Source organism: Chiloscyllium punctatum, chromosome 3 (assembly GCF_047496795.1).
Source record: "Chiloscyllium punctatum isolate Juve2018m chromosome 3, sChiPun1.3, whole genome shotgun sequence".
In the NCBI taxonomy this organism is placed as follows: domain Eukaryota; kingdom Metazoa; phylum Chordata; class Chondrichthyes; order Orectolobiformes; family Hemiscylliidae; genus Chiloscyllium; species Chiloscyllium punctatum.
The window spans coordinates 87,108,423-87,127,201 of record NC_092741.1 but is presented as its reverse complement, the minus strand read 5'-3'; the positions used below and the strand labels follow the sequence as shown (position 1 = coordinate 87,127,201).

General features: G+C 41.5%; 1 protein-coding gene across 7 annotated transcripts in view; it reads right to left on the bottom strand.

The window, feature by feature from the left end:
• Positions 1–18,779, bottom strand: part of LOC140462093 (uncharacterized) — an 81,866-nt gene that overhangs the window by 49,920 nt on the left and 13,167 nt on the right. The window contains exon 1 of one of the 7 annotated variants that reach the window (XM_072555978.1): positions 1,484–2,184. The exons of 4 other annotated variants lie outside the window; for them this stretch is intronic. In XM_072555978.1, coding sequence (XP_072412079.1) covers positions 1,484–1,506 — 23 coding nt within the window. In that variant the 5' untranslated portion in view covers positions 1,507–2,184. 2 more of the 7 variants (XR_011954532.1, XR_011954533.1) reach the window with 2 other exon arrangements.

Sequence of the window (18,779 nt, the reverse complement as noted above, 5' to 3'; positions counted from 1 at the left end):
GATATACAAAGTAATGCCAAAGGGATTTTTGCTGGAATGTCAACTGTGTAAAATGCATATATCTGACTCAAGTGAAGGGACTCTATGATTCTAGGATATTGTGAGACATTGCAGGTTTTAAATGCAGAAGGATCTAGCCATCTAAGGGCATCTATCACAGATTGTCAGTGTTCTGATATACTTAGTAATTTGGAAAGCTAAAAGTATGTTATCATTTATCGTGAGGTAAATTGAACATAAAAGTAAAGAGTGTATGCTTTAAATATACAGGGCACTGTAGTATTGTGCATTGTATTGGTCACCTTAATTAAGGAAGGATGTAAATGTTTTGAAGCAGTTCAGAGACTAATAACTGTAATGGTTAGATTGTCTTATGAGGAAAGGTTGATAGTCTAGTTTTGTATCTGTGGTATTTAGAAGAGTGATAGAAACTTGATTAGAATCTGAGGAATCTTCGATGGATGAGGAAAGAATGTTTCCTCTGATGAGAGAATTTAGATTTAGGGGTCACTGCTTAAACATCTGGGATCATCCATTTAAAACGCAGTGGACATGGGTCTTTGTAACTCTCTTCCTGAAAAGGGGATGAAAGTTAACAGGAATAAGTGGAATGAGCTTACATTCTGATCAGCCATGATTTTATTGTATGATGGAGCAGCTGAAAGGGACTGAACAGTTGATATCTGTTCTTGTTTGTACATTTATGTCACTGAGAAGTCTAGAGCAACTCTCATGCAACCCAATCAGCCTGTTATCCATTTACATCAGACTGAATTTGGAGGATTCCCAGTGGATCTATTGTAAAGGAAACCTAGGGTTAGGATTAGGTTTGGCGAATTGGGGCAACTAGCACAGCAGCTTATGAAAGTCTAAGGATCAACAATTCAAAGATGTAAGTATCAAAAGGAGGCTTTCAAATGCTTAAATATTTATGTTTGAAAATTGGTGGGTTCTTGCCTCTGGTTCACTCAAAACCTAACCCATAGAAGGTTCTATTGGTGTATTGGCAGCAACCTGGCAGCTTATGTGTCCATGCACCCAAATACAGAACATATTACTGTCCCACCATTTTTTTTACATATACTCTCGCTGGCTCAGATAAGAGATCTATATGCATGGTACAAAGATGGAATTCAACCATACTTAATACCTTGTCAATATTGTCTCACTTACAAATGCAAATTAGGTAATGAACACTTCAAAATTACAGGCTCCTGACCGTATAATATAGACAAACAGGAGGCATTTGAATCCTCACAATAGAGAGATATAAGGAGTTGGTTAAAATTCCAAAACTCTGAAACCAGATCCCAACCTGACTCCATGCACCCATTTCCAATATTCAAAGAGGAGGACTGGGGAGCAGGGAACTATCCTGGTCTTGAGAGATTTTCAATTAATTAACGTATTAATGAGGCTGATGTCTGTTAGTGGCAATGTAACCCACCATCCTCCAACCAATGACTCTGAAACTGCATTTTACCATCTCAATTCGTGATCTTCCATCAGATGGAATCTTTTCCCAGCCAGTGATCATCCTTATAGCCTACAATCTCCTCCCTGGACTCTCAATCTCTTGCCAGATCAGCAATCTTCCGTTTTTCACTTTTTGAAATGTTATGAAGTTGAAGGTGTGTACTGTACCTTTAAGAGAGAGAATCAGCCATTGAGACAGTAACCCATGGAGAGCTAACATACAGTCATAGAGTCATAGAGATGTACAGCATGGAAACGGACGCTCCGGTCCAACTCGTCCATGTTGACCTGATATCCCAACCCAATCTAGTCCCATTTGCCAGTATTTGGCCCATATCTCACTAAACCTTTCTTATTCATAGATCCATCCAGATTCCTTTCAAATGTTGCAATTGTACCAGTCTCCACCACTTCCTCAGGGAGCTCATTCCATACACACACCACCCTTTGAGTGAAAAGGTTGCCTCTTAGGTCCCTTTTATATCTTTCCCGTCTCGCTCTAAACCTATACCCTCTAGTTCTGGACTCCCCCACCCCAGGGAAAAGACTTTGTCTATTTACCAAATCCATGTCCCTCATGATTTTATAAACCTCTACAGGGTCACCCCTCAGCCTCCAACGTCCCAGGGAAACAGCCCCAGCCTATTCAGCCTCTCCCTATATCTCAAATCCTCCAAACCTGGCAACTTCCTTTAAATCTTTTCTGAACCCTTGCAAGTTTGACAACATCCTTCCAATAGGAAGGAGACCAGAATTGCACACAATATTCCAAAAGAGGCCTAACCAATGTCTTGTACAGCCGCAACATGACCTCCCAACTCCTGTACGCAATGCTCTGACCAATATTATCCTATCTACCTGTGACTCTATTTTCAAGGAGCTATGAACTTGCACTCCAAGGTCCCTTTGTTCAGTATGACCTCCCAACTCCTACACTGAATACTCTGACCAATAAAAGAATTCCTCTCCAAGAAATTAGGAAATTAACTGTTACGACATTGAGGTAAACCCCTCTGTTAATTAAACCAAGCACCCAGAAAATCTCACCTCGCTTTGAATTCTATTAAATATGAGTGACAGAGAACCCACAAATTCCAATATTTAAAGAAAATAACACCAATTTGGGCAGCACAGCGGTTCACAGCATGAGGGACCTGGGATTGATTCTAGCCTTGGGTGACTGTCTGTGTGGAGTTTGCACATTTGCCCCATGTCTGCGTGGGTTTCCCTCTACAGTCCAAAGATGTGCAGGTTAGGTGAATTTGCCATGCTAAATTGCCCATAGTGTTCAAGGATGTATAGATTTGGTGCATTAGTCAGGGGTAAACTTAGAGTAATAGGGTAGGGGAATGGGTCTGGGGTGGGATACTCTTCGTAGGGTTGGTGTTGACTTGTTGGGCCAAATGACCTGTTTCCACACTGCAGGGATTTTATGAATTTTTTTAACTCTAAAAGTGAACATTAAACAACTATTCACAATTCTAAGCCCCCCTTGCACTTAACTGCTTATTATTTGCCTCCAACTCTATGACAATTTGCTGTTTCAGTAAGACATTTATTAAAATTACATCAACTTAATATAAAAAACCCCAGCCAATGTCGTCTTCTGTGTCTTTCTTCTTCTGGCTGAGGATCTCCCTGGGTCATCTTCTTTCTTTTTACTCCGAGTATATTTCCTATAAAAAGGTAGCTTTGATAGAGAGTGTTTTCTAATGTCTTAGAGAGCAACATGTTAGCTCTCCACGCGTTTCTACCTCGACAGCAGTTGCTCTCTCTTAAACGTACAGTACATGCCTTCAACTTCATAACAATAATTACTCCAAAATGAGTTGAATGGCAAAAGTGTCAGATACCTGAAAGTTACTGAAAACAGTGACAGTTCCCCTTTATGAAATAAAACACAAGGAGCCTCTGATGTGTTTGTTTTACCTCACTCAAATGAAATGTCCAATTGCAGTAATATAACCACCCATGAGCTTTCACGGCATCATCCCTCCCTATTTCTGTAACCTCTTCCTAACTTATAAGAACAGCACCCCCTGCCTCCTCACTGGCTGACCAATGAACTGCATTCTCCTTATTCTGGCCTTCTATGCAGCACACCTCCCGTCAACCTCATTACTGATGATTGTTCACACAGAACCTTCTTAAAACTCACCTCTTTGTTTGAGCTTTTGGTCATGACCCCTAATCCCTTTGTTTTATGCTCAGTATCTTTTTCTTTACAAATCACAGAATAGTGTAAACTAGAAGGCCATTCGTCCCATTGTGCTTGTTCAGACTCTTGGTTGTCCTATCCAACTAAACCCATGCCACCATTTTAAGGGTCATGGTCTAAGGGTTTGGATTGGATCATTCAGAACTGAGATGAGAAGAAATTTCTTCAGCCAAGGAGCAGTGAGCCTGTAGAATTCTCTGTCACAGAAAGTAGTTGAGGACAGAATATTGAAGGTTTTCAGGAAGGAGTTAGATATTGTTCTTGAGGTTAAAGCAATCAAAAGGTATGAAGAGAAAGTGGGAACAACACACTCTAGGTGGTCAGCTATGATCATACTGAATGGCGGAGCAGGCTTCAAAGGATCGAATGGCCCACTCCTGCTCCTGTTCTCTATGGTTCTATATTAATAGCCCTGTAAATTATACCTTTATGAAACAGCAATTAACATTTTTACAAAATTGAATCTCTGCAAAAGACTGTAATTTTCATGTCAAAGAAGGTATAATTGTATTGGAAGCAGAGGAGTCACCTCAACGCATTCCTGGAATGAAGAGCCTATTTTATGAAGAAAGATTGAACTGTTAGGTCCTGTTGTAGTTTAAAAGAATGAGAGGTGATCTTGTACGATCTTGAGGGTAGATACCATGAGGGTGTTTGCTGTAATGTGAAAGACTAGAACTAAGGGAGGCAATTTAACAATTAAAATGTCGCTCTTTTAGGACAAAGTTGGAGATTTGTTTTCTCTCTCAGAGGATCATTACTATTCGGAGTTCTCTTCCCCAGCAACTTGTGGAGGATACGTCATTGAATTTATTCAAGTCTGAATAACAATAGATTGTTGAATAACAAGGGAACCAAGAGTTCTGAGGCAGACAGGAGGGTGGAATTGACACCACAACCAGATCAGTTATGATTATATTGAATGGTAGAGCACTTTTGAGGGGCTGAATGGCTTGTTCCTAAAACCTATGGTGAACAATAGGTATCATTTTAATCAACAACATGCAGTGATTTGAGTCAGATTCCAACTGTGTCAGATCCAAGGTCAGACTAATTAGATCTATCAATAATTATGGGCTTATTTCAGATCTGAAAGCAAAACAAAGTATAACATGAAAAGCCTGGCATGCTAGAACTTCCTGTTAGATTCTGCATCCTTCTATGGAAATGTATACATATTGAGGAAATGATTTTCCGTTAACACCAGTTACATGACAGGCTTTCAATACCTATTTTTTTTTGCATTAGGACATGGGATACACACAGCCATTTTGTTGGACTACCAGGGACTAAACCATTCTTGACAACATGCCCAGTGTCATTAAGGTACCATTTATGCAAAGGAGATTATTAGCAACTTAAATGTTTTGTCTACTCCCTCAAAATCATTGTACATAACTTTCTCAGCAATTTTAAATAATCATCTGAGTTGGAATACTTCCCACTTCTCTGGACAAGTACATATCCAACATCACTCTAGATGCTTGACACCATTCAAAGTTAAGCAGCTTGCTTGATTGCTTTATTCATGTAGATGGTGCAAGACAGCAGTGTGCACCATCTACAAGAAATACCACAGTAATTAAACAGCCCACATTGTTACACCTCTTTTCTTCTTTATTTTTTGACTGGATATGGGTGGCACTGGCAAAGCTAGCATTTTTTGCCCATTTCTAATTTCCCTTGGAGTGAGTGGCTTGCTAGGTTAATGTAGTGGCCAGTTTAGAATCAACCACCTAGGGAGTCAAGGAAGAAGGTGCAGCAGATGCCTCTGCACTAGACTTTGTTGGCCAAAAAGTACAGCCACTACAATTTGAGCCTGGATGTGCCTCAGTTTTTTTTCAGAATCCTGTTGATTCTTTGCAGATGCTAGCAAACACCCATGTCTATATTCTGCACACGTGAAACCACATCAATCAAAGTCTGCTGCTGCAAGTTAGCAATGGCCAACTCACTATCAACATGTAATGATAAAAAAAATTAAAAAGGTTATAAGGGTCAGTTGCTGAATTACTCAAGAGCACAGAAGACGGCAATGTGTCCATTATTGGGCTACATTGGTAATGTTGACGTTGGCAATTGAACAGTTAACTTTGAGATTCTTGGTCGGAGGGGAGCTTACCGATTGTTCTCAAGCTGTGAATTCCACAGCGTACTAGATAGATTCTAGTTCACAGTAGCATAACAATAAAACACGACTACTGTTGTAGCTCATGTTAAAGCTCTCATTTGTATTTTGCTGGAAAGGGAGCCTACAAAATGTCTGCAAGAGGTAGCTTCCTCTGTGTAAACTGGCATTCGGTATACTGTATTAAATTAGAGAGATGAGTATGTGGCTCAAAAAAAATTGTGGGAGAAGTGTGTTCTGACTGTGGGATAATGGAACAAGTACTATGGAAACTGGGGACTATGTGATCAAAGCCAATAAAGCAAACAGCTTGCGAGATCTTGGCTATTTTTAAGAGCTGGAAAAAATAGAAGCTGCCTTAATGGGCCCCAGAATTGCTTTTTGTTTTAGCTTCAGTAGTAATTGCTTATGGCCCCTGGGTCTGAGCTCCACGGTCATTCGGAACATTCTTTTTGTGTTTACCCTATCTAGTCCTGCTAGAATTTTATAGGTTTCTATGAGATCCTGCCTCATTCTTTTAAACTCCAGTGAAGACAGTCCTAAAATGTCCAGTGTCTCACTCTCTATGTCAGTTCTGTTACCCCACGAATCAGTCTGTTAAGGCTTTGCTGCAATCCCTCTTTAGCAAATACATTCTTCATCAGATGAGACCAAAACTGAACACAATATTCCAGGTGTAGTCTCACCATGGCCCTGTCCAATGACAGCAAGACTTTCTGCACCCATACTCAAATCATAGATCCTCAAAGTGTGAAAGCAGGCCATTCAGTCCATTGAGTCCACACCATTCCTCCAAAGAGTGTCTCACACAGACTACCCTCCCCCCACCCTATCCTTGTAACCCTATATTTCCCATGGCTAATCCCCCTAGCCTTCACATCCCTGGACACTATGGGCAATGTATAGAGTTACAGAGAGGTACATCATGGAAACAGACCCTTCGGACCAACTCGTCCATGCTGACCAGATATCCCAACCCAATCTAGTTCCACCTGCCAGTATTTGGCCCATATCCCTCCAAACCCTTCCTATTCATATACCCATCCAGATGCCTTTTAAATGTTGCAATTGTACCAGCCTCCACCACTTCCTCAGGCAGCTCAGTCCATACACGTACCACCCTCTGCGTGAAAATGTTGCCCCTTAGGTCTCTTTTATATCTTTCCCCTCTCCCCTAAACCTCTGCCTTCTAGTTCTGTACTCCCATACCCAAGGGAAAAGACTTTGTCTATTTATTCTCTCCATGCCACTCATGATTCTATAGCCTCTATAAGTTCACCCCTCAGCCTCCGTGCTCCAGGGAAATCAACCCCAGCCTATTCAACCTCTCCCTATAGCTCAAATCCTCCAAACCTGGCCACATCATTGTAAATCTTTTCTGAACCCTTTCAAGTTTCAAGTCTCCAATCGGAAGGAGACCAGAATTGCATGCAATATTCCAACTGTGGCTTAACCAATGTCCTGTATTCCTGTACTCAGTACTCTGACCAATAAAGAAAAGCATATCAAACACCTTCTTCACTATCCTATATACCTGCGACTTCACTTTCAAGGAGCTAGAAACCTGCACTCCAAGGTCTCTTTGTTCAGCAACATTCCCTCGGACCTCACCATTAAGTATATAAGATTTGTTAAGATTTACTTTCTCAAAATGCAGCATCTCACATTTATCTAAATTAAATTCCATCTGCCACTTCTTAGCCCATTGGCCCATCTGATCAAGATCCCATGGTAATCTGAGGTAACCTTCTTCTCTGTCCAGTACACCTCCAATTTTGGTGTCATCTGCAAACTTACTAACTATACCAACTATACCTCTTATGCTCACATCCAAATCATTTATATAAATGATAAAAAGTAGTGGACCCAGCACCGATCCTTAACTCCACTGGTCACAGGCTTCCAGTCTGAAAACACCTCCTCCACCACCACCCTCTATCTTCTACCTTTCAGCCAGTTCTGTATCCAAATGGCTAGTTCTCCCTGCATTCCATGAGATCTAACCTTGTTAACCAGTCTCCCATGGGGAACCTTGTCAAATGTCTTACTGAAGTCCACATAGGTCACAACACACGCTATACCCTCATCAATCATCTTTGTTACTTCTTCAAAAAACTCAATCAAGTTGTGCAACATGATTTCCCATGCATAAAGCTATGTTGACGATCCTTAATCAGTCCTTGCCTTTCCAAATACATGTATATCCTGTCCCTCAGGATTCCCTCGAACAACTTGTCCATCACCGATATCAGGCCCACTGGTCTATAGTTCCCTGGCTTGACCTTACCACCTTTCTTAAACAGTGACACCACGTTAGCCAACCTCCAGTCTTCTGGCACCTCACGTGTGACTATCGATGATACAAACATCTCAGTTAGAGCACCAGCAATCACTTCCCAAAGAGTTCTGGGGTACACCTGAACAGGTCCTGTGGATTTATCCATTTTTATGCGTTTCAGGATACCCAGCACTTCCTCCTTTGTAATATGGACATTTTTCAAGATGTCACCATCTACTTCCCTACATTCTATACCTTCCATGTCCTTTTCCACAGTAAATACTGATGCAAAATACTCCTTTTATTATCTCCCCCATCTCCTGCAGCTCCCCACACAGGCTGCCTTGCTGATCTTTGAGGGGCCCTATTCTCTCCCTAGTTACCCTTTTGTCCTTAATGTATTTGCATTCTCCTTAACTCTATTTGCCTCTCTATTAACTGTATCTCATATCCCCTTTTTGACCTCCTGATTTCTCTCTTAAGTATACTCCTACTGCCTTTGTACTCTTCTAAGGATTCACTCGATCTATTCTGTCTATACCTGACATATGCTTCTTTCTTTTTCTTAATCAAACCCCCAATTTCTTTAGTCATCCAGCATTCTCTCAACCTACCAGCCTTTCCTTTCACCCAAATAGGAATGTACTGTCTCTGGACTCTCGTTATCTCATTTTTGAAGGCTTCCCATTTTCCAGCCATCCCTAAACCTGCAAACATCTGCACCCAATCAGCTTTTGAAAGTTCTTGCCTAATACCATCAAAATTGGCCTTTCTCCAATTTACGACTTCAACTTTTAGATCTGGTCCATCCTTTTCCATCACTATTTTAAAATTACTAGAATTATGGTTACTGGCCTCAAAGTGCTCCCCCACTGATACCTCAGTCACCTGCCCTGCCTTATTTCCCAAGAGTAGGTCAAGTTTTGCACCTTCTCTAGTAGGTACATCCACATACTGAATCAGAAAATTTTCTTGTACACGCTTAACCAATTTACACCTTTAACACTATGGCAGTCCCAGTATATGTTTGGAAAGTTAAAATCCCCTACCATAACCACCCTATTATTCTTACAGATAGCTGAGATCTCCTTACAAACTTATTTCTCAATTTTCCTCTGACCATTAGGGAGTCTATAATACAATCCCAATAAGGTGATCATCCCTTACTTATTTCTCAATTCCATCCAAATAACTTCCCTGGATGCATTTCTGGAAATATCCTCCCTCAGCACAGCTGTAATGCTATCCTAATCAAAAATGCCACTCCCCCTCCTCTCTTGCCTCCCTTTCTATCCTTCCTGTGGCATTTGTATCTTGGAACGTTAAGTTGCCAGTCCTGCCCATCCCTGAGCCATGTTTCTGTAATTGCTATGATATCCCAGTCCCATATTCCTAACCATGCCCTTGGTTCATCTGCCTTCTTTGTTAGGCTTCTTACATTGAAATAAATGCAGTTTAATTTATCAGTCCTAGCTTGTTCTCTACTTTGCCCCTGCCTGTCCTGACTGTTTGACTCACCTTTGTTCTCAACTGTACCAGTTTCAGATTGATCTCTTTCCTCACTATCCCCCTGGGTCCCACCCACCCCACCTTACTAGTTTGAATCCTCCCGAGCAGCTCTAACAAATCTCCCTGCCAGATATTGGTTCCATTCCAATTTAGGTGCAATGCGTCCTTCGTATACAGGTCACTTCTACCCGAAAACAGCTTTCAATCATCCAAAAATGTGAATCCTTCTCCCATACACCAGCTCCTCAGTCAAGCACTCATCTGCTCGACCCTCCTATTCCTGCCCTCACTAGCTCGTAGCACCGGGAGTAATCCAGATATTTCTACTCATGAGGACATCCTTTTTAAATTCCTTCCTAACTCTCTGTAATCTCCCTTCAGAATCTCAACCTTTTCGCCTCCTATGTCGTTGGTTCCAATATATACAATGACCTCTTAATGGCCCCTTTCCCTTTTGAGAACACGCTGCACCCTCTCGGAGACATCCTTGATCCTAGCACCAGGGAAGCAACACACCATTCTGATTTTTTGCTGCTGGCCACAGAACTTCTGTCTGTACCTCGGACTAGAGAGTGCCCTAACCTAATCAATCTCTTGGTATGTGATGTACCCCTCATTGCATTAGAGCCAGTCTCAATACCAGAAGCTTGCCTATTTGCGCTATGTTCCCCTGAGAGTCCATCACCCCCTTCATTTTCCAAAACAGCATACTTGTTTGAAATGGGAATAGCCACAGAAGACTCCTGCACTACCTACCTACCTTTTTGACCTTTCCTGGAGTTAACCCATCTATGTGACTATATCTGCTACTTTTCCCCCTTCCTCTAACTGCCATCCATCACATCCCCTTGCTTTTATAAATTCCCCATTGCCTCTATGTGTCTCTCCAACCGATCCATTTGATCTGATAGGATTCACAATCAGCGGCATTTATTGCAGATATAATCCTCAGTAACACATAAACTCTCCCTAAACTCCCACATCCGACAAGAAGAGCATACCACTCTACTAAAGGCCATTTTTGCTTCTTTCAATCTCCAGATCCAGAAAATAGCATTGTCTTATTCCTCTACAAAACATTGCTCCAGGTTAAATTAATACTTACGGCTTATATTTTAAGTTTAATCAAAAAACATATCTCAATAAAACACATAATCAAGGAAGAACCCATTCTATTCACTACTGCAGACTTACTGTAAGGCCATGATTAAAGTATTCACTTACCTGTTTCTGTGCTGTGACCTCTCCCAAACAGGTTCCTCCAAGATTAGTTGTGAATTTCACTGTTTGTTAATTTTCCTATATACACTCCGATGTCAGCGATACATGAATTTAAACAGCAAAGGCAGCAGCTGTGCAGGTTCACTGCTCTGTCAGTTAACAGTGTGGGTTTCTTTCTCTCTCTCTCTCCCTCTCCTGCACTGACGTCACCATGTAATTTAGTATGGCCAATCCACCTAACCTGCACATCTTTGGACAAGGGGAGGAAACTAAGTACCCAGAAGAAACGCATACATAAAAGTGGAGAATGTGCACACTTCACACAACCAGTCTCCTGAGGGTGGAATCGAACCCACACACTTCCAGTTACTCAGTTATGCAGGCACAGCAATCAAACACAGAATTACACAATCCCTACTTACTTTCCCCTCTCTTGTAGCACTACTTTTGGCATGATTGTAGGGAACATAGCAGAACTGGTAGGAGTCAGATTGCCTACAACACCTGGTAATCCACATGATGGGGACAGTTGCCACAGTGCCTGTTTATCTGACAAAATTGGAAACATTCTAAATTATGATATGTTTCTAACTGTGCTGCTTCTTGACACATAATTCACCATCTTTTTACTGTGTGGTAGAATATGTTGCTAATGATGTGACCATTCACCTTTTGCCTTTTATCACACATCCCTTTCCCAATTGATTTGCTGCTTTCAGATTCCCAACGATTGATGGCTAGGCAGCATCAGCAGCTGCAGGAAAAGTGAGAGCCACCACTGATGAAAAAGCATTGTCACTGAAGTTGTATAAGACTATTGGCTTGAAAGGGTTAACTGATGAATATTTGCTTGGCTCCACCCATTGATACATATGTGACAGTCTCTAGAAGGATTCTGGACTAGTGGTGCTGGAAGAGCACAGCAGTTCAGGCAGCATCCAAGTAGCTTCGAAATTGACGTTTCGGCCCGTTGGACTCTGCAGTCTGTAATCATATAGTTTAGGCTTAGCTACAATCCTGTAGGATATAACAGTGCAACTTACCTGATGTATATTTAGTTCTTTGATCTTACTTTCTTGTCATTTGCTATCTTACTACTATGAAATGAACCTTTCTTATGATTCAAAACACAATTCTTCTATTGAGACGTCTATGTGCCATCTTTTTCCACTTAGTAGTCATAATCCTTAGATGTGAAGTAGAAAGGGATGGGTGGCAGCTTTCTATCCTGAGTCTTCAAACGTCTTTGAGGTGAGTATCTAGCAATGTTCCTCTTATATGAAAGTGCATCTCCTACAACAACTTAACATGACTTGCTATAGTGCAGATATTGAAATTGCTCAATCTTTAGAGTGGGCTATAGTTTGAATTTGCATGTGGCAGTCATGGGGAACAAATAAGCTTCAGTCAGACCAGGGGATAGGGAGAGGCTGCAAACCACTTCCCTGGAAGACTTGGTGGCACACATTTTATGCTACATATGAGGATATCAACGGGGCAACATACAGAAGAATGCTGATGTGTTTGCAGACCACAGTGATTGGTACACTGACATATCTTTAAGGCAGTTTCCTGTCACTGTCAAGGAGCATGGAGGAAGCCAGATCAAATGTGTTTTGTACGAGAGCTTGGAGATAATACTTCACAAGATAGAAACAGTGGTTAACTCAATGGGAGTGCTTTTACAACCAGACATGGTGCTGTATCTGGTGACTGATACAGAACAGAGACATGGCAGTATTCTATTTATAGTAGGGGTGCGCTGGAGAAATTGGACAGAATGTCTGCAAGAGCTAGGGGTAGAGTGGGAGGAAGAGGGATACTGACAAAATTTGTGACATGCTGGTAGCTTTGGGATCAGGTCCCATGTGCTCACCCACTCATGAAAAGAAGTAGGTTCTCTGGACATAGCTCCCATTTAAGAACTGATGTTTGCACTCCCAGAGGATTTTTACTACAGTTGGACAGTTGTAGAGATTGCAAAATAACTAATAATGTACATCATTTCTGTTGTATTATGGCACAGAACAGAGACCACGCAGGCATTGCACTTTTAAAACAGTATATGACATCACAACACGTGATGTTCTGGTTTAATGGTACCTGCCTCAACTTCAGTCAATCTATAATTGGAGTCAGTGTTATCAATCAGTTGTGTATGTACTGTACCGAAATGTCAATAAGCACAGAACCCAGACCATGTAAGTCTGTGATATCATAATCTTGTAAATAGTTTGTAAATAAACTTCAAGAAGAATCCAAGTATCTGTGAAATGACAATTTGATAGTGTACTGCGTAACAATGAAATCACTACTTCAGATACATTTTTCTTTCAGGTGGAGAGCATGGCTCTGGTTATTGCTGACATTTAGAACAAGGAGAGTTTGAAAACAAGTTAGGCGAGGCCATTGTGGAATTCAACCTAAAGTTGAAATGATAAACCAAGAAGTAAAAACCAGTACTGAAGACAACAAATGCTGGAGACTCGAAACGTTAGCTTACTCTCTCTCCATGGATGCTGTCTGACAGGGTGTTATCAGTACAGATTCCAGCATCTGCAGTAATTTGTTCCTAACGAAAAACCAGTAACATTTCTGTTCTTAAAAAAAAAATACATTTTGTTTTGTGGTCTCCTTTCTGTTTTAATGCTCAAAATGGCACAATTCCCATTATTTCTTCAACATCATATTGAATGTTTATCTTATGAAACATTTGAAAGAAATCCTATAAACTAAATCTTATTCTAGGGAATTTTAGTAGATTTCTGGATGTTCTTCAGAAAATTTATTTTCATTGTTTGAGGTATAGTGCAGTTTTGTCCAGATTTTGAAATATAACAAATCCCATTTGATTTGTTACATTCCTTGGCTAGCACTCAAAATGACTAAGTCATAGTCCAAGATAGAGAAGACAGAAAGACTGATGGTTGCACAGAGACCAAACTCCCTATTCCCAAGCCTCTTTCATGAGTAATCAGAATTAATAAAAATAGGACCATCCCTTTGCTGCCTTTGTATGGGTTTCATCTTGGCCTTAGGAACTGCTATTAATTTTAGTTAAGTCTTGAACTACTTTGTAATATTTCAGCAATATGAGTTTCTGACTGATATTTTTTTCAGTGACTGATTGTTATCAGCTGTTTTATAATAATGCTAACTGTTACTCAATAATAGGAGTTAATTTCAAAGGCATCACTTGAAATTATTAAATGCACCAATTAATTTAGGAAGTCCTAAGTCTTTCACATGCCGTAAATCTTTATATTTACCAACGTGTGTATGCTTTCCAATACACCTACATCTGTGCTATGTGCATATTTTACATAGTTGAGATTTTTGTGGCAAACTGTACAATTACAATTTGATTTTGGAGGTAAATGTAGGAGGTATGGTTAGTAAGTTTGCAGATGACAGCAAAATTAGAGGCGTAGTGGACTGCAAAGAAGGTTACCTCAGAACTCAGCAAATCAGATCAGATGGGTCAATGGGTTGAGGAGTGGCAGATGGAGTTTCATTTAGGTAAATGTGAGGTGTTGCATTTTGGAACTGCAAATCAGGGCAGGACTTATACACTTAATGTTAAGCTCCTAGGGAGTATTGCTGAACAAGGAGACCTTGGACTGCAGGTTCATAGTTTCTTCAAAGTAGGTCGATAGAATAGTGAAGATGTTTGGTTTGCTTGCCTTTATTGGTCAGTGCATTAAGTATAGGAGTTGGGAGGTCATGTTGCGACTCTACAGGACATTGGTTCGGCCACTTTTAAATACTGCATTGAATTCTGATCTTTGTTATAGGAATGATATTGTGTAACTTGAAATGGTTCATGAAGGATTTACAAAGATGCTGCTGGGATTGGAGGGTTTGAGCTGTAGGAAGAGGCTGAACAGGCTGGGGCTGTTTTTCCTGGAGCATCGGAGACTGCGGGGGGATCTTATGAAATCACGAGGGACATGGATAGGGTAAATATGTAAGGCCTTTTCCCTGGATAGGAAGGGTTTGGAGGGATATGGCCCAAAATGTTGGAAAATGGGACTAAATGTATCTAGGATATCTGGTTGGCATGGATGCGTTGTGCCAAAGGGTTTGTACAGTACAGAAACATCTCTATGTCTCTAACTTTGGGCAGTTGTAGAAATAAAAACAACAGGGGTTTGTGTATCTACAGGATTCAAAGGATGAGATTAGATTAGCTACTCAGTGTGGAAACAGGCCATTCGGCCCAACAAGTCCACAACAACCCTCCGAAGAGCAACCCATCCTGACCCATTCCCCAACATTTACCCCTGCACCTAACACTATGGGCAATTTAGCATGGCCAATTCACCTGATCTGTACATCTTTGGACTGTGGGAGGAAACCGGAGCTCCCGGAGAAAACCCACGCAGACACGGGGAGAATGTGCAAACTCCACACAGACAGTTGGCCAAGGCGAGAATTTAACCTAGGTCCCTGGCGCTGTGAGGCCGCAGTGCTAACCACTGACCCACCATGCCACCGTCTTACGAGTTACAATAACTATCAGTACTGGTAAATGTGAGTACATAATTTTGAAGTTACCAAGCAAATAATGGATGACAGAAAATATGCCAGTGTTTGTTATTTCTAGAACAGCCATGTAAGAATCCTACTCATTGACTACAATTCAGCCTTTGACACTATTATCCCCTTGAGACTGATTACTAAACTTAGTGATCTCGGACTAAGCCCCACTCTCTGCAATTGGATCCTCAGGTTCGTGACCCACAGGCCACAATCAGTGAAGATTGGGGACAATACTTCATCCTCACTAATACTCAACACTGGAGCCCTCCAGGGATGTGAACTCAGCCCCCTACTGTACTCACTGTATACCCATGACTGCATCACCAAATACTAGACTAATGTCATTTACAAGTTCGCTGATGACACCACCATAGTTGGACAAAACACTACCAACAGGAGGTGGAAGACCTGGAAAAATTGTGCATTGAGAACAACTTAGCTCTCAATGCCAGCAAAACCAAGGAACTCATTATTGACTTTTGGCAGGCTGTCACTCATGCCCGCCTACACATTAACATCACAGAGGTGGAATGAGTGGAGAGTGTCAAGCTCCTTGGAGTGGTCATCAACAAGCTTTCTTGGACTCTTCATGTGGACACACTAGTTACAAAAGCCCAACAACATCTCTCCTTCCTCAGGCAGCTGAGAAAATTTGGCATGGCAGCAAATACCCTTGCCAACTTTTATAGGTGCGCCATTGAGAACATTCTGTCTGGAAGTATCACTACGTGGTATGGTAACTGTACCATTCAAGATCGGAGATGGCTACAGAGAATGGTGAACTCGGCCCGGACAATCACAAAGGCCAAACTCCCATCTATAGGATCCATCTACCAAGCCCACTGTCAAGGAACGGCCACCAGCAAAGATCCATCCCACTCTGGCAATATTTTTCAACAACCTCTACCATCAGGGAGAAGGTACAGAAACCTGAACACATGCACCAGCTGGTTTCAAAACAGTTACTACCCTACTGTTGTTAGAATACTGAATGGACTCTCAAACTTTTAGCATTCATCTTTTTATTAGATTAGATTAAATCTAATTAATTTAATTAGATTAGATTGGCCCTTTGGCCCAACAAGTCCACACCGACCCGCCGAAGATCAACCCACCCAGACCCATTCCCCTACACCTAACACTACGGGCAATTTAGAATGGCCAATTCACCTAAGCTGCACATTTTTGGATTGTGGGAGGAAACAGAGCACCCGAGGAAACCCACGCAGAGATTCATCCGAGGTGGGAATTGAACCCAGGTCTCTGGCGCTGTGAGGCAGCAGTGCTAACCACTGTGCCACCATGCTGCCCACGTGTACCTGTGTTTTGGTTTTTGCCGCTGTTTACCTATTATTTACTTATCTATGCAATTTAACTATGTGATCTGCCTGTATTGCTCAGAAGACAAAGCTTTTCACTATGCCTCGGTACAGTGACAATAAATTCAATTCAATTCTTATTGGTTTAAAACTCGGTTTTATTTGGTTCTCCATCACAACTGCAGAGGGTGCCCTTGCAGCCATAATCCCTTTGACTTCATTGCGAGTGACTGCACAGGACTGGTTTAATAGCTTCATATTTTCTTTCATGTAGCAGGCTGAGCTCCTGAAATGAATTAGACAGCTATTGACCAACTGAAGTACTCAGAAGGAGTATACAGCACAGAAACCGACCTTTCATTTCAATCTGCGTTCATGTTGACAGACTACATGAATCTCCCCACATTCCATCTGTCTCATTCCAGCCTTTCAACATAACTAATTCCTCTTCTCTCATGTTCTTATCTTTCCTTTTAAAAACATCTCAGTTATTTGTCTCAACCACTTCCTGTGGATGGTCTTTCTTCCAGCAGTACCTGTAGTAAAGAAATCACAACCAGAGATATTTGGAGGTCTCAGTGTAATCTGTACATTCTAGGTTATGAACTCTAATGTCCAGATAATTACCCTAGAAAGATTTTCAGGGTGTGGTAGACAGTTTCAAGACAGTGGCTAGTTTTTTTTGCAACATCAGTTCTTTTGCCATGTTAGACAATCCTTTTTAAATTACAATTGAGCTTGAGCACCCATTTTAAAGTGTTATTTTAAATGTTTTCTTTCAAAACAATGTCCAAGTTTTAAATTTAGTGAATGACTTTTAAAGGGTTCTATTCTATATTTGATGTCATCATGACGTAGTGCATTAGTATTTTCACATTCATCAAAGTTCCTCCATCCAAGGCCCACATCTATCAAAATTTCACCTGCACATCCCACAATGTCATTTATTGAATCCGTTGCTTCCAATGCGGTCTCCTCTACATTGGGGATACTGGATGTCTTTTCGCAGAGCGCTTTAGGGAACATCTCTGGGACACCCCCAACCAATTAACCTCACCGCCCATGGCCAAACATTTCAACTCCCCCTCCAGTCTGCTGAGGACATACAGGTCCTGGGCCTCCTCCACCGCCACTCCCTCACCACCCAATGCCTACAGGAAGAACGCCTCATCTTCCACTTCAGAACCCTTCAACCCTAGGGCATCAATGTGGACTTCACCAGTTACCTCATTTCCCCTCCCCCTACCTTACCCCAGTTTCAAACTTCCAGCTCAGCACCATCCTCATGACCTGCCCCACCTGTCAATCTTCCTTCCAACCTATCCGCTCCACCCTCCTCTCCGACCTATCACCTTTACCCCTTCCTCCATATACCTATTGCACTACCTTCACCCCAGCCCCACCCCCTCACATTAATCTTTCCAGCCTTATTACTGATGAAGGGCTCCCTCCCGAAGTGTTGATTTTCCTGCTCCTCAGATGCTGCCTGACCTGCTGTGCTTTTTCAGCATCACTCTAATCTCCAGCATCTGCAGTCCTCACTTTTGCTTAGTATTTCCAGAACTGAGCAGGCAGAGTAAATATGCCGTGAGGCAACTAGGTGTCAGAAGGCTTGAATGATCTGTTCCCCTTGGTGTGCTGTTGATCTCAAATAGAAGGTTCTGGTCAGTTTCAATGATGACATTGCAATATTAATATTATAGCAGACAAATTATGTAAACTGGGAGGTGATGGCCTGGTGGCATTATAGCTGGACTGTTCATCCAGAAACTCAAGTAATATTCTGGGGTCATGAGTTCAAATCCCACCAGGGTAGATTGTGGAATTAAGAGTCTAATGATAGCCATGAAATCAGTGTTGATTGTTGGGGGGAAAACCCATATGGTTCACTAATGTCCTTTAGGGAAGGAAACTGGCATCCTTACCTGCTCTTGCTTAAATGTGACTCCAAAACCACAGCAAAGTGAGTTCCTCTATACTGCCCTCTGGGCAATTAAGGACAGTCAATAAATGCTGGCCTGGCCAGTGATACCTTTATCCCATGAATGAATAAAAAAAACATGCCTGATACAGACTGGATTCTTAAAT